Source organism: Hetaerina americana, unplaced genomic scaffold, assembly GCF_022747635.1.
Source record: "Hetaerina americana unplaced genomic scaffold, ioHetAmer1.1.p SCAF_15, whole genome shotgun sequence".
NCBI lineage: Eukaryota > Metazoa > Arthropoda > Insecta > Odonata > Calopterygidae > Hetaerina > Hetaerina americana.
The window spans coordinates 4,548,051-4,564,795 of NW_027286625.1; the positions used below are offsets into that span (position 1 = coordinate 4,548,051).

A 16,745-nucleotide genomic window follows, 5' to 3' on the forward strand; every position below is an offset into this window, starting at 1 on the left:
AGGCATTTTTTTTTATTTTTTAAAGAAATAATCACCTTTTCAGCTAAGTTCAAGCTTTCCTCAATCCAATTTCAATAAATATGAAGCTTAACCATAACCAAGTATCGTCACTATGAGAATAAAATTTATATAAAAATAATTACCTCGTATAGAAGTTCGTCATGAAGATGGAGGACCAAAAATGCTCCAGATGGTATGTGACTAGTTGAATTATTATAAATTATGCTTCCATTAACTCTAGGCCTCTTAGGACCTAAGTTTGCCAAAGTAGAATATTGGGATTTGATAGAACCCAGTGACAGGGATTTCTTTTGAAGTTTCTTGTCAATCTGTACCATTGCAGCCTTGACGAGATCGGCTGCAGATCCTTGAACAATTGTGTTAATGGCTTGTCTCTCAGCGTGTGCTATTTATGAATGAAATGAGAAATGATTTGTAAAATTATAAAATAAGATCTATAATATATGTAAATTATGTATTTCAATATTAAACCATCTTAATCTGGGTTCAATAAGTATACTGAAACCCAGATATAACAGGTTTGGAAAACAAGAAAACCTTGGTATAATAAGTAATGCCCAAAGCACTGCTTATTGCCCTACGAATAGTTGTAAAATAAATGGCCATAGGGAGAACTAGAAATGGCACCCTAAATGGTCATTTAATGTTATGATAGATTCAACATATGCATAGACACAAAAATCATAAAATTTTTATTCAAATCTTTAAGCCTAATTGCCCACATTTTTTACCATCTCAGGCTGTCAGTTCATACTTTCTGGATTAATAGGCTTTTTGAGACTCGTTTGTAACCTGCCACACAGGATGTAAGTCAGCCTATGACAACATCATCGCTTGTCAACAGCTTCAAATTCATATACAGAATATAATATGCCCTTTTCAATTGATCTTATTTCATCAGCTGAGACCAGCAGCTGGAGAAGGTATTTAGAACCAGCAATATCAAAAGTATGAGTGGGCCTCTAAATTAAAGCCAAAGAGTGTATGTCAGTGACTTATAAAAATTTTCCAATTTTCTCATCCAGCTTGGATCAGAAAAAAGTGAGGTTTAGTGGCCCAAGTATGCCCCTAGGCTAAAGAAGATTTTAAAGTAAATAATGTCCCTATTGTATGCACTAAGGAGAAACAAGGCTGTTCTACTACTTCCATCCACACGAAACAATCTTTGACTAATGTTTTGTTGAAATTGGTGGGTGCGGAGGATTATTGCAACATTAAAAAATGTTTTTGACTGTAATCCTTGTTCAACCCTAGTCAACACATTATATCCAAGAAGAGCCCAGGCTTTCTTCCAGATGGCAGTAATGATGAAAATATTAAGTGATGTCCTGGATCTGAGTGGTTGAAACATTGTGAGTTTTTTTTCTTTTCCCCGACAATCTCGTTGGTTCTGCAGTTTTTTGCATGTTATCAAAAGTTTTCAATGTTATTAACATTAAGCAAGTAAATGAACATTACAAGTAATTTTGCACCAGAAAAATGACAGTATATATGACATGAGCACATCCATTTTCTCGAAAGAAATTTTGAAATGAGGATTTAAATGTCAAAAATTATTGTTAAAAATGCAACAATTACAGTTTTAAGTATTTGCATTAATTCCTTACTTCTTAATACATTCAAAGATGTGATGACTAACACCTCTAACTGTTGATGCATCATGTTAGTGATAAACTAGTGTCGTCCTCAACTTTGACCCCAAGTGGATGAATATCGCAATTCATGCTATGAAGATCCTTCAGAGCCATTAAAATGTATGATAAATCATTACTAATAATTTCTTGGTTGATATCCTTATTTCTATTATGCAAAATGCCCACACTAATGGCTACAATATGCTGCAAAGTCATAATAATTAGCTATTATAAGATTATTAAATCACCATCAATAGTATTTATAACAATAACACTACAAACAATATTGTAAGGACCATGAGCTCTAATAACCTGTATATTGTAGTAGGTGAAATAGGAGCTGAGGGGGAGAGTTAAAAAAAATGATTGTTTGGAAATAAACAATGCAAGAAAACAGAGAAGTCACAGGAAATGGTTCAGGATATATTTTACTTTAATTTATTATACTTTCTCAAAAGAGCTCTTGGGAGTGTTATTTTTCATACCTCGGTGCGCTAGATTGTTGCTGTTAATGGCAGGTAGTTCTCTTCTCCTACCACTCATCGTTCTCACGAGCCCCTCTGCTCGGCATTTTTGAACAGCTGATATCAAAAAAGCTTTCAATCCTAAAAAAGAGAAAAGGTTTACCGTCTAAAAATTGCATTTATAACCAAAAAGATTCATTTCAACTAGAAGCATTCTGCACCAATGACTATGAATAGAAAAGACATGTAATAGTAATTCTTAACCAAACTTTGACACTGGTAATTTTCAAGATACATCGGCTGTAAAAATAATGAAATAATATAAATTTACAGCTAACTGGAAGCGTTCCATTCGAATATGACCTTTTGAATTCATTTTAATTTTAGAAGTAACCAAGGCTAAAACAGTTACAAGGGGGTGAAGGACGTTGGATCCAAGTACATGTCAATGGGTGCATTTCAAGCCTACTATCTTGCAAGAATATAATGCATGGTGAAGAGCCCCATCCTCCATGAAGTACCCCTGGTTTTCGTAGAATATGATGGACCTAATAAAATGCTCTCCTCAACAGTAGTTCTCTGAGCCAAGGTGACCACATCTACAGGGAAAGAGGTCTCAAATATGGAAACTCTGGATACCAAGCGACCTTGGGTTTAATTTAACCACATGCAGGGGACTTGGTAGTCCAGAGGGCACCACGTTGGACTGCCGACCAAAGGGCCTGGGAATACTTCTGGGCACCCTAGGCTTCACCCAAACTGTATTTTTTGGGTACCGGAGCTTCCTGGGACACGATAAGGAGAGGAGAAGGACACCCCACCCTGTAGAGTGAATTTCACATGTAATTGGGCTTAGTACTAAATGAGCCATACCCTCAGCTATCAAACCAACCTCTGGGTTGATAACTGCCAATTTTAGGCTCATACATGGGGACTCCACAAGGGCAGGTGTTTATTTCACTAACTACTTGTGTGACGACCATTACAACCAAACAATAAATTAACCTTTTGAGGTGCACTAAATAGCCCTGTCAACATGGAACTCACAAGACCAACACACTCCATGGAAGAGTGACTACGAACTGGGCACCCTAATAAGGTCCATGATGAGGATATCTCAACCACCATCTCATCTCTGGATGTCCAAACACAGGTATCAAGTCCTGTCAGCTGCCCCTTAAATCCCATGGTATGTTGCATTTAAGATGCAAGCCCTCATCACCAAGGAAAGGGACAAGCTAAGTGGGGCTGCCAGGTAGAAGATTTTGAGGCTGAAAGCCCTAGCTGAAGGCCAGAGAGTACACCTTGACCCACTCCCTGGTAGTAGGCATAGAGCAATAGCACCCTGGAAACTCCTGGTGGGAGATGGAAGGGGTACCCTTACTACAAAGAGGTCAAGAACCTCTGGGGATACCCCCCCCCCAGCATTGGTCTGAGATCCCAAAACAACTAATCCTACGAAAGTCTTATGCCAAGAAACTACGGGGTTGAACTAAAGTGCAATTATCTAAGTGGGCTACCCACAGATTACAGAGGAGTCATCCTCCTCTGGGTAACCTCCATTATCCGAAGGAGGATGACTCAGAAGTTGCACATGTAAATAGAACTAAAGATAATGAGAGTTACGGGAGACCATACCAGAGGGCTAGGCCCTGCCCTCTCAAAAAAAGACTAGATTCATCAATGGGGCACTGGAGATCGTCTTTGAGGACACTTCAGTATCCTGAATCACCAAGGCAGCTGGAAAAGTGGGACCCACTGAGGGAATCAAGTTTCACTGGCTGTAGACGCTGACCTCTTTGTCAAAAGGTTGATGGTCATGGTTTGGCTGCCGGGGTCTACCCAGTTTGAGGCCAGGACTCTTTGCATAGATGACTTCAGACACTGAATAGGGTCAATCTGGGTCTCAATACCATCTCCATGAGGTTGAATCACATTCCTGGACAAAGCTGGGCCCTGAATAGGGGGAAGTGGATCAGTGGCAACTGGGCAGTGGAAAGTTCTCCAGGAGAGGGTTAACTATGAAGGAGGGGTGAGGATTAGAGGAAGCCTAGGGCAGGCCAGGGAGTCCTTTCACCCAAACCAATTGGCAGCACAATAGAGCTGCCTTGCAGGCTCGTGACTGAAGGTAAGGGTTAAATCTAGTCTGGTGGAACCTATAAAGGTCTAGTTAGAGAAAACCTATAACAAGGACTTCAATCTTTATGAATCAGATAGGTGCCATGCATTTATCTCAGTTTAACATCAGGGATTAACAGTAGGCAGGAAGCACTTATGCTAAACATAGTAGTGCATCTCAACCTACTTCTATAGGGGAGAGACACAGCAATAACTCTGTAACCTCCTGGTGAGAGGTTACCTTCAAGGATGGTGAGGAAATGAAGAGGTTGGCTGTCTGCTCATCCTAGCTGCTGCCCTATGGCACTCAAGACCTTCAGAGGATCCTGACTGTCCCTCACCTAACGCTGAGATGGAGGATCTACTGAATCACTATGAAACTAAGAAATGGGATTTCCTAAACGGATGCAATGCCAACTTTTACCACACTGTACAGAGGAATTCATAATTTACCCAAGATATGAGGCCCTCATAATATCTAATGACTTGCACATACTCAATGCAGGACCATGACCTACCTTCAGGAGAAATGCAAGGGAAGAAGTGATTGGTATAAACACTTGGTATTGGCAATCTAGAACACAAGATTGTAGAAAGGAACATTTTCATGTGAGATATCATTATAAGACCACTGTCATATTCTGTCTACTAATGCGGAGGTCAACAAATTATTATCTAGACTAAATAAGACCAGTTCATACACATAAGGGTATGCAAATAATTGAGCTGTACTCCTCACTGGCCTTTGATTATTTCAATTATAATACTAATTCTTTACTGATTCCTTTATTTTCACTCACCAGGAAATGAGTTCTTGAATGTTTCAATGAAATTTGAGGCTTCATTTTCATCCACCCCAAGTTGCTCTGCTAAACTTTTACAGCCAATTCCATAAAGCATCCCATAGCAAATTCCTTTAGCTTGTTGTCGTAAATTTGGTGTGACCTGAATTATTCAAATACAAGTATAAAGGAAAATATTAGCAGGAGACAAAACAAAAATTAGAACCATAATTATTAGTTCAAGGTAATCATTTACCTGCCTCTTTTACAGTGCTTGTTGGAATTTTTCATTTCATGATTTATTTAAATGTCATCAAACATACCAACATCCAATTTAAAGCTATATGAATTATTTGAGAGACTTTTGAGTAAGCTAAGAAGTTTTTCTTAATTAGCTTTTCTGCCACTTGTAGAAAAATATTTCATTTTCTATCAAAATCCAGATTTGTTGTATAAACAATTTGGGTATGAAGTATGATATTCAAGAGTCCAAAGAAAGGGATTTTTTATTTATTATTTACCATCCTATGCTGTAAAATAGTATTATTGCATGTATCATATTTTTAAAATTTTGAAAAACCTCTCCCTTAGGTATATGCAGCAATATATTTATGCATATGGTTTTGTGAATCAAGAGTTCTCCCTCTCACGATAGGCTTCTGTGTGTTCCCTAAATATGATAACTTTAATGATAGTTCAAGGCTATGGAATTTTTTACAACCAAAAATATATGGTTCTTTCCAGTACCATCCTTAATGTCTACACACTATTGCCTCTTAATAAGAAGGTTATATTATTGAGACATAATAGCACGGGAAGTACACTTAATTTTGTGAATACGACAGAATTTTAAAACAAAATTTCTTCCATTTAATTTTCTTCTATCATCAAAATATGGCAGTTTATATCAGGAGAAATTAGGGTATATAAACTCATAAATTCCAGTGTCACCAATTTCTTTTCATGTGAGCTGTAGGAAATATTATGGACTTATAGCCTAGTTGATAAAGCATTCTGTTACGGACTGGCTAGCCCAGATTTTATTCACATAGCTTCACACAATGGATCAAATTTTCCAGATATTCCTAGGAAATATGAGGCTATGCAATGCAAGCTCTAAGCAGTCCGCACAGGGAAAGGAATTGCCCCCCTACCCTGGTGTGCAAACATCCAATGTTGAAAGGCTTGATATGATGTGAGCTCCACTCTAACCCCTCAAACCAACTTTCAGGTTGATTGTTGTGGTTTTAGCAAGAAAGCCTGAGAAGGGCCCATCTTAAAAATGCTCCAAATTTCTGCTTGCATCACAATTTAAGTTCTTGTTTTCACTCTAAAAACAACTCTCCAAGCAATCTACCATCTTGAACAAAAGAAGCCAAATAGTAGTACCAACCAAAGTATTCAATTGGTTTATTTTAGCCTCAACATTGAAAACAAATTGAAATTTTTTCAGATGGGCAAAATTCTTTTCACTACATCATTTTCAAAAGTTATATTGCAGTGAATTAATACAAACTGCACAAAAAACAGGAATATGCTATGTACCTTTCGTTATTCAGCCATTAGTGTGGTTACAATTATTCTCTGAATGAAAACTGCTGAAGATTTTTGGCACCCAAAGAAAATGAATTTACTTACATTTGTGACATCTATGCTTTTCCATGCTGATGCTATTTGACAGAAAACATCACAACCTTTATTCAGAATAGAGCATAACTTTTGATCCCTGGAAATGTGAGCAACGAGCCTCAGTTCAAGTTGAGAATAGTCAGCTGAGAGGTATAAAAAGCCTGTGAACCAAATTGAGAAACTCGTTAGATTTCTTTTCAATCATATCCTTATAATACGTATAATTTTTCTTATGAATAGAATGTTACTTTACCATACAATAGATTTCCAAAAAATTTAATGAATACAATGTAAGTTTCCAAAAATGTTATACATATTATCATACCCCACAGATTATAGTTGAAATGTAGAAAATGATTGAACCAACTGGCATTCCTTCCAGGGACAAAATGTGTGGCAAAGGGACTCACAAAACAATGCTGCATAATATATACAGTAAAAATGTCCATATTAATCTATTAAGTTTAATTAATACAAGCCTGATAGAAGAACTTATGCAGTGAATATATATTCTATGCAACACTGACAAAGATCATGCATTATCTGGATGCATTATGGCTGGAAAAAAGATTTATTCCTCAGATATTTACGACCATTAATCTTCTTGGCTTATGCCACTCTCTTTCTGCGTTTGATACAATGGGCAAATGGTAATATAAATCATTTTTTCTCATGCAGAAATACAGAAACAATGAAGTTTGCATTTGTAAGGAAGTGTAATTTCAGTTGATGCATTTTTGGACATGACTTTGGGCCCTATAATTTGGACTGATTCACTTGGACATTGATAATCACAAAGCTTCACACACTGCGAATATTTACTATTATATACGGTCTGTGGTAATCACTGAATTTTCAAAACATTTTATGCCATAATCATTTATGCAGGTGTTCAATGCTAAGTTATAATATTTTTTTTACTATCAAACACCATTAATATTATATTATTCATAGTTTTGGAAAATCAACATTTCACATTTTTCACTGAAAATATAAAAACATATCAATTCAAAACGGCTTTAAAATGTAAACTTTTAGCATTATTTCATCATTTTTTTTAAACCTGGAACTCATACATGCATCTGTAATACCATTCAATCTACTTAAATCAGAACAGGGGATTTCCAAATAGTAGAGAGTAGTAGGATTTAGGGGAGGCGACCAACTGCTGAGGTCATTTGCCCCATTGGGGATGGACAGGAAAGGATGAAGGGTGGAGAGAAACCCAGCGTCGGCATTAGCCTACTCTTTACGAAAGACGCCAAGGGGTCCGCAGCTTAACGTCCCATCTGACGGACGGCATACTCACTCGAAGTGCCCTCCACAAAGCACCTCAAGTAGGGACTGAGATACCTCTGAAAAATATTCAACACCGCCGGGATTTGAACCCGGGCCCTTTGGGTGGGATGCCAGTACATTAGCCCCCGCACCATCTCGATCCCCTACCAAATAGATTTAGACATACCATTATTATTAATTTCAGTCATAACATGCTTAATTCAAACCACCATCATTTTTAAAATGCTCTGATGGAACACCTTCAGAATGATGGTCAAATGCTGAAACCACTCTCTGTGAATAAAAACAAAACATCTAAGAAAAAGTGCAATGGCATTAATTCCAGTGCCACACTTCCATGGATCTAGGCCAGGAAATTTTGTTTTCATACCATCTGTTTTATAAAATGAATCTCATCGACCAACGACATCCAAATGTTTGACAGAAATATTAATTGTAAAGACATACCTTCCAAGGGTGCAAAACAGTGCCTAATGCTGAGTGAATTTCCTTCCTTCGACAGAATTCCTTCCTTCAACTTGCCATTACTTTTTACACATTCTTGTTCTAGATCTGGTGATAACGATGATAGCTCAAAATCTCTTGGAATACTCTGAAGATTGGGTTCATACATAGAAATCCGGCCAGTTGAAGTATGGGTTATGTGGCTCCCATGAATTCTATTTCTTTGGCAGCATTTCAGTAGTGGCAAAAGAGTCTACAGAACAGCAGAACATGAAAGGATTTTAATTAAGTGAAAGGTTCATGTTGTATGAGTTAAATAATATGATTAAAGCCCTGAATGGGTGAATGCTGTCGACCAAAGGTTGATGATAGCAAGGCTTAAATATCTTTTATTCATCTTTAATTTTCAACTGCAGGGTTTAAACCACCAGTGTCATTGCATGATTGCTCCCTTTATGTATCTTATCAATGACCTTTCATTTTATTTTTCTTCTTCTATTGCCTTTATACTTATTCCTTTTATTTTTTTAAATTAGGTTTCTGGGCTCATATTATTTTGAGAGGTTTTATTTCAGCAATAATGTCAGCAGAACCTCTTAATTGCTACTAAACAGCATCAACCTTTTTTTCCATAATAAATACAAATATTAACAAATATTACATAGCTATTTACTCCCTTGGCTAAGAGACTAAATAGCTATTTATTTCCTTACGCTAGCTATTTAGTCCCTTGGATAAGAAATTATTAGGTTTTCCCTGATGCATTTTTTAATAATGATTATGAGCTGAAAGTGAGATGCAATAAAGACATTTCAGAATATATCATGCCCGTCAGAATGACTGGAGATGATCCTTATAGGAAGCGGCCCAAACCATGGTCATGGTAGTACCATTAGTACAAATGTAGGTAATATTGCTAACTAAAAGTACACGGTAATCACATTCCAAAAGATAGAGAAAAAATTCTTAAGAGACGAATCGCAAATTCCTGAGAAAATTGGAAGAATTCTTGAAGACTCTTTTCATCAGAAAAACAATTTAACATCAGACATGAAGCAAGTTTTCTGAATTGTGAGAACATAATATGTAGACTTCATTAATCAATGATGTTCTTCTTTGGACTATATAATTTAACACTAAATAAAAAAATTACCTTAGACAAAATGGCACTCATCTTCCTCCACTCTATTATGACTTTAGGTAATTGGTGCACCGATGCCAGCCTTTCTAATGTTTCCTTACTTGTGCTCCACTTCCTTTTCCCTTTAAAAGTTGCAGAAACCTTAGGATCTTTCCATGGTAACCTCAGCTCTTGGTACAAAACCTGAAAACAACCCACCCAATTGAAACATTCAACTCCATAACTAAGTTATCTGAGATTTTATCACACTTCTCAATAAATAATAATAATAATTTTATTTACCCAAGGATTGGTGTGCAACAACAATATAGGTCTCGTCATAACATATCATATTATTAGCATGAGCAAAAAAAATTCTATGATGGGAATGAAAAAAATATTTGAGAGTTATTTAATTAGTTTAAGCATGAGGAAGGAATCTCAACAATAAAAGTTTAAAATACATTATTCTGATTTAAATGTTGATTTCAACTCAAAATATTATGGTGTTTTTCCTTGGGAGGTGTGATTGTGTGAATTTACAGTTATCATCATTGTGACAAGCAACTGAGTCCAAGATATAAAAATGAGAAAACAGCATGACATTTATAATACGGTTAAACAAATTATTTGAAAAAAAAAACACTTCAAAATATGAAAAAGAAATAAATCCATCCTGTATGAAAAATGATAAATGAAAACACAATTATCTCAAGCCTTGAGGAAGTGGATCTGTCTTTAATCACCAACTCTCTGATCACTCCCTTTGCCCCAACCCAAACATCTACCCAGACTTAACCACCCACCCTCCCTCCCCCAATTCACACGTTTCACCCCCAAATCTCAACTCTTCCTCCCATTCAAAACCTCCTTCACCTCAAAGCCATTCATATTGAGCTCAGTGCAACACACACCACTCAAATTACATTTCTCATCACATCACATGCACCTCCCTTATATTTTTCCAGCCATTTGCCAATTCTCATTCTCTCCCAAGCCCACATTTCTTATCTGGTTGTTGCCTACATTCAGTTGCCATGATGAAAGGGGCCAAAGTGATGCTTGCTGTAGGGGTCAATGGAATTAATAATATCAAGTGAGGATTCTGAGTTTTTCTCATTTTAATTTCATTATTTTTGATGTGATAATTTTGTATCTATAGTGTTTAATGGCATATTGGAACCACCTTTTTCTCCAAAATTAAAGTTCTAAAAATCACTCACGTCTTACATGTAAAAGTTTGAACTTGATAGGTTGACATTCAATACTGAATGTTGTTTTTACCCCAGATGGTCAGTACTACCTATTTTAACCCCATCGTATTTAGATCATTATATTTATCATGCAACTGAAAAATATTGTTTTTGGGATTGTTACTATTAAGCTCATTGCTCATGGCTTTTCTACAAAGTAAGAACAAAAAGAAACTTTAACTTAAGTTGGTGGGTTGTCATACTTGCACTCAGACTGTTAAACACCTTTTTTTTCTTGAGTGTGCCCTAATGAAATGAGGGTGCATCTTATATGCCATGAAATATATATTATATGCCTCTTCTACATGAATGGACTGCAATTGACCTGGATCCAAGTAGCCCAATTATATTATATTATTATCAAATTTCTCCATTAGATATGTACAATGGAGCAGACAGATATTGCTCACTGTCAATCAATGCACAAGAAAGTTTCTCCCTCAGCCATTCTGAAAAGAGCTCATTTCCTTGAGAGAATAGTGACCTCACTTTCTACTCCTTGTTACAATATGGGGGCATGGTACCACAGTAGGCAGAGCACTTGATGACTTTCAAAACATTCCAATGCTGCACATGTAATTTAGTAAATATGACTGAGAACTACCGACAGTGCATGAGATACAACTATGTACTTGTAGGCATTTAACACAGGAAAGTTTTTCAATGTTCAAACCAATTATAGTCCTAACTGCACAGGATGATATCTGTGTAAGCATTTTTTTCCATCATAAATGGTTGTCATCACTTTCAACCCTAAATACAAACATGTTAACATTACTTCAATAAATATAAGTAATGAGTGTCTTAGCGTAAGCAATAAATCTGCAAAATCCAGAAAACAAAATATTACCTTTCCAACTTCCTTTGGAGAAGACATTCGGAAGGAGTGACCAGCCAATGAATATGCCTTCTTCTCCAATTCTCTCATCTTTGATGCCAAAACTGATTTCATATGGATTCCTTGTGACTCACAGAAACCAATCCCCAAGGCTTCAATTTGCACAAGACAGCATGTGGCTGGCATCTCAAAATCTACAGTTAAATATTTTTCATAAGCATTTAAATAAGGTGCTTAACAAATGATAACATTTTACATCTATAATACCTGACCATAAGGCAATAACCATTTAAGCAACATAATTATTTTTAGTTCCGTCATTCCAAATATAAGGTGTATATTTTTTATATGGATACACAGAGGATTGCATTTCAACTACCATTTTTCTTTTTTTCAACCCCCCCCCCCCCCCCCGTGGTGTCAAACAAGGACCACCCAACCTCAAATCCCTTCCAAGCCCCACACATTTCTTCCACCTGTCACATTCCACTGCACCAGACCCCCTTCACCTTGTAGGGGTAGTAGCTATCATGAGAGGCAACCAATAACCGAGATAATTGGCACAATTACGGATAGGTAGACAATTAGGAAAATGTAAGATGTTAAGGGCATGGGGGAAGGGGAGAGAGAAACCCAGTGATGACATTAGCCTACTCTTAACATATGGTAACAAGGGGTCCACAGTTTAACATCTCATTTGATGGACACCATACTTCACTCACAGTGTCCTCACCATAGAACCCCAAGTAGGGATCAGGATACCACTGAAAAATCCATCAAATGCAAGGATTTGAACCTGAGCCCTTGGGTTAGAAAACCACCAAACCAACCCAATTCCTTCCCTACCGTAAAATGTATACAAAAGAGAAAAAACTTATGATTCATGCCAGAATGCAATAGTCTTATGTTGAAACAGGATACAAATAAAAATGCATTCTGTGAAACAGAAATGGTTCCTGCTAATCACAAATATAAAATATGTGCCTAACAAGCATAAATTAACAGTAAAACATGCAATCTAATCTACGATGGAATTCAAGAAACGAAAAAGAACACCAGTGAAAATCATATCACAGTTCCAAAAATGTTTAAAATACCAGTGAACAAGGAAAGCAGATTCTTCTCTTGCAGCAAACTCTCAAGGGCTGACATTGATTTGAGGGCTACCAGAGCCTCGATGGAAGAGCGCAGATGGGGTGGGAGGGAACTGCTTGCATCCATACCCATTGACCAACAACCTCTGCAGAAAGATGAGTAGCCACGGGCCTCTATTAATTTCCAAATCCCTGGGCAGTAAGTTATGCACTGAAATGATTACAAGAGAGCACCTGCCATTACAAATATTTACGAATGATGCCATGCTACATATGCCACTTGCCATTCACACAAACAACCAACAAATAATATCAATATCAGCATAGCAGGAACCACAGTAGAAGTTTTGAAGCAGTAGAATCTAGTAATGCCAGATGATTATTAAAATTAAACTGACCATTGACTTATCAGTTGGAGGCATCATTTGTCCACCATTAAATTCAAAGTAAGGGGGAAAAGAAGAGAGAAAGTAATAGGAGAACAAATTAAAAAAATGGAGTAAAGAAGAGAAAATTTTGGGCTCTCATCCAATTTTAAGTTACTCTAATTAAAATCCTGATCTCATTCTCTGAATGTTCAACCATAACACCAGGTTCAACCATACCAGGTCACTCAAAAGTATTAATAAAACACACAACACAAGCTCTGAAAGTTGTCACAGTAATCTAAGAAATAAATTTATTTTCACATTTCTGTTGGAGTAAAATTTAACTTTTGCAAAATAAGAGAAAATAAAATTAATCTATGCAAATAAGCATATTTTAAGGACAATGAAATAGAAGCTATTTATCTTACCTGAAGCAATGCAACCTGCGGCAGCTAATAATAACATGTATGGGTGAAAACAATTGACCATGAGAGCTTGTAATTATAAATACTTCCTACAATAGGTAATTAAGTATTTTCGTACATGTATTACACCACACACAGCCATTCTAACAACTAAAGTCTATTAATATCCAGTGAAAGAATACATTTTATGTATTGACATAATTTTCAAATTTTACTGCAGGAGAATTTGTATGATATATGTACCAGAATTATTTTTTTAGCAATTCCCTTTCAGATAGAAAGATAAGCATTCAAATGTGAAATAGTTCAGCAAGCACTACTTTCAAAACCACCAATCCTTAGCTTCAGGACAAGGTTTAGACTCATCTTAAATAATTTTCATGCACAATTAATGTGCACAGTGATAAAATGTTATTAATAATGAACTAATTCCGGGAAAACATATGAACATGTATCGTGTGCTTGAAGTTGAATTTTCAACACTGTGTAGTTTCACTTTTACAATCACAGCATGCTTAATTATTGCATCGCCCAAGATAGAATATATACTTTCACGCTATTACATTCTTCTATGGGAAGTAAAAGGAGACAGTGAGGATGCATTTGGCTTATAACGCATTTAAATTCAAGTACCAAGAAAGATTTTCTAAATGCTTGGAATGCTATCATTTAAATTTCTAAATAATTTCCAATCTTTATGCCATAACCATTGTGATCATCAATGAATAATTAAGTTCACATTAAAGTGTCACACCATCAATCAATTGATAACAATCAAGTCTACTTAAATGTGGCACTTAATAACAGCTCATTTCATTCATGAATCTGAAAATTACTTAAAGTAATAAACTTTTGCATAGTATTAAATTTTTAATCCAATTTTTTTTTCTTTGTGAATTTCATATCTACAACTCTGCAATCATGTCATAAGGACATCATTGCATAGATAAATGAAATACAACAGATGGATATTTTCAAGCAAGTATCCATAGGTACATAATACAATCACAAACGTCACAGTTTCCACAACTTTAACAATTAAGAGACAACATTTATTACAACCTTACAGCACATCATTATGTGAGTTCAAGGGCATTTGTTACAGAGTTGTGAAAAGAGGAAATACTAAAAATTTCATGTTTTTATTATGAGTTATAAATATTACCACTCTTAATGGATGTATCTCACCATTACTCTAATGATTAGTTTTTACTACAAAGTTAAATCATAAATCAGCATTCTTAGCACTAAAATGGAAAAATAAAATCTGTTTAATCCAAATTCAAATATATACCACGAACATAATAATTGATTATTCAAAATTTATAACTGAGCATAGTAATGTTTATTATATATAGCTCAACATATCTTATTTTGATACGAAGAAGTCTTTTTCCAGCCATTCCTCGGAAATTTTGAGAAATATTTATATGCAAACGAACTAACCAAGCTTCCAAGATTCTTCTCCTTTCCATCTGGATCTAGAAGCCAGTCAGCAACTTTTGGGTCCCAAAAATTACTCGTCCAAGCTATGTTAACATCACAAGCAATAAACAAAGTTCTCAAGTGCTCCCTGAGGTGCATAGCTATACATGTTTTTGATTCGAATGCCTTCTTGAGAAATTTCATTTTGTCATCTTCTGTTGGACTTATTTCATCAGCTCCTATTTAAATAATAATAATAATTTTTATTTGTCCAGAGACTGCATCATACAAAAAAATTGTACACATAAATAAATGAAGATTATCAAAAATGACCACATAGAAAATGAGATTTGGTAGATGGATTCTTGATGGGCAATGACTGCAAATGGGGAGAGATAAATGGAGATGAGAGATGAGAAAAAAGTATGGATTAAAAAGAAAAATGGTAACTCCTATGGCTAAAGTGCTTTCACAAACATAGGGTATAACATGCACATATTATTTAATCATCATTGATAAATCTTGCATGGCTAATTATTGGCAAGCCATGAAAAATAGTAAAATCTGAAAGAATTTCCCCCCCAAAGAAGTCTACTTTTCCATTTCACCCATAGATCTTCACTACAAAGCCTCATATTAGACAACATTTAAGGCAAAATAATGGTTCCTAACACCCCATATTAATTTTGATCTTAAATACTTAAAATATTAATATTTTAATTTAAATGCATTACACTCTGAATTGCTAAATTTGAATTGCAGTTTGCATTATGCAAACAATCATAAAAAACATCCAAAAAAAGAAGATTAATAAGCAAATATTTATTCATACGCAAAAAAGGAGAAATTCATGTGTACATACATTATATGTAACATACAATGTAATCACGGCGAACATTAAGCTACTAATTAACAGAATAATGCAATTTATTTGTACTTTCATATTGAATTTCATGAATATGGTGTTTCCGGCCAACGTTTTTCAGACTAAGGAAGTTTATTACAAAATTTCATAACCATATTTTTTGGTCAATTGAGAGTCTTTTTCATTTGACAGGGAAGAAATTAGTCATTTTTTTCTTTATGTGGAGTAATTGAGATAGTACAATTTTTATGGAGGGAGTTACTGATAACTCCTCCAGAACAACATTTAGGACTTTTAGGACATTTAGTTTTCAAGTTTTTATGCACAAGATTAATTTATAATTTCCAAAGGTCTTGGTTCTATTAGCTGAATTAAGGATTATGGAACTAAAATTTTTTTTCAATTTACAAGAAATGCTTATAATGCTGTTTCATATTTTCTTTAAATTTTATGAATTAAGAGGGCACAAAGATTCTTCATGTTAACCAAAAACTGACAAACAATAGGCATAACCAAATTATCATTCTCTTTGAGATGGCTTTTAAAATTTCTACCCCAAAGGAAAAGTTACATCAAAAGTACTTAGTATGAGAACTTCTACAAAAATGCTAAAATTATCACTGAATTTTGACAACAAGCAATTCTAACATGGAAAGTGCAGCTTTAATGACTGCTGAATTTGCAATACAAGAACAACATATTTTTCACCTCTGTGATATTTTTATGATTATATTAGGTTGAACAGAGAAAATTAATATTATGATAAATATTTTAGAAAGGTGTTTGTAATAATGTATTATTGGCCTCATTGCAAGAGTGTTTAGTTGACAACATTTTGAGAGGTTTAAAACAAGACCCTAAGGAAATGTGCTAGATATTCTACATGAGATTTTGTAGATGAAACCATGACTGGATTAATGGAAGAGATATGCTAGTGGGACAATAAAACATCGTAAAGACTGATTA

General features: G+C 35.3%; 1 protein-coding gene across 1 annotated transcript in view; it reads right to left on the bottom strand.

Moving 5' to 3' along the window:
• Positions 1 to 16,745, bottom strand: part of PolQ (DNA polymerase theta) — a 38,151-nt gene that overhangs the window by 1,699 nt on the left and 19,707 nt on the right. Inside the window, 9 exon segments of the mRNA XM_071583948.1 lie at positions 144 to 406; positions 2,141 to 2,260; positions 5,038 to 5,182; positions 6,658 to 6,809; positions 8,395 to 8,644; positions 9,545 to 9,715; positions 11,615 to 11,796; positions 12,700 to 12,907; positions 14,936 to 15,153. Coding sequence (XP_071440049.1) covers positions 144 to 406; positions 2,141 to 2,260; positions 5,038 to 5,182; positions 6,658 to 6,809; positions 8,395 to 8,644; positions 9,545 to 9,715; positions 11,615 to 11,796; positions 12,700 to 12,907; positions 14,936 to 15,153 — 1,709 coding nt within the window.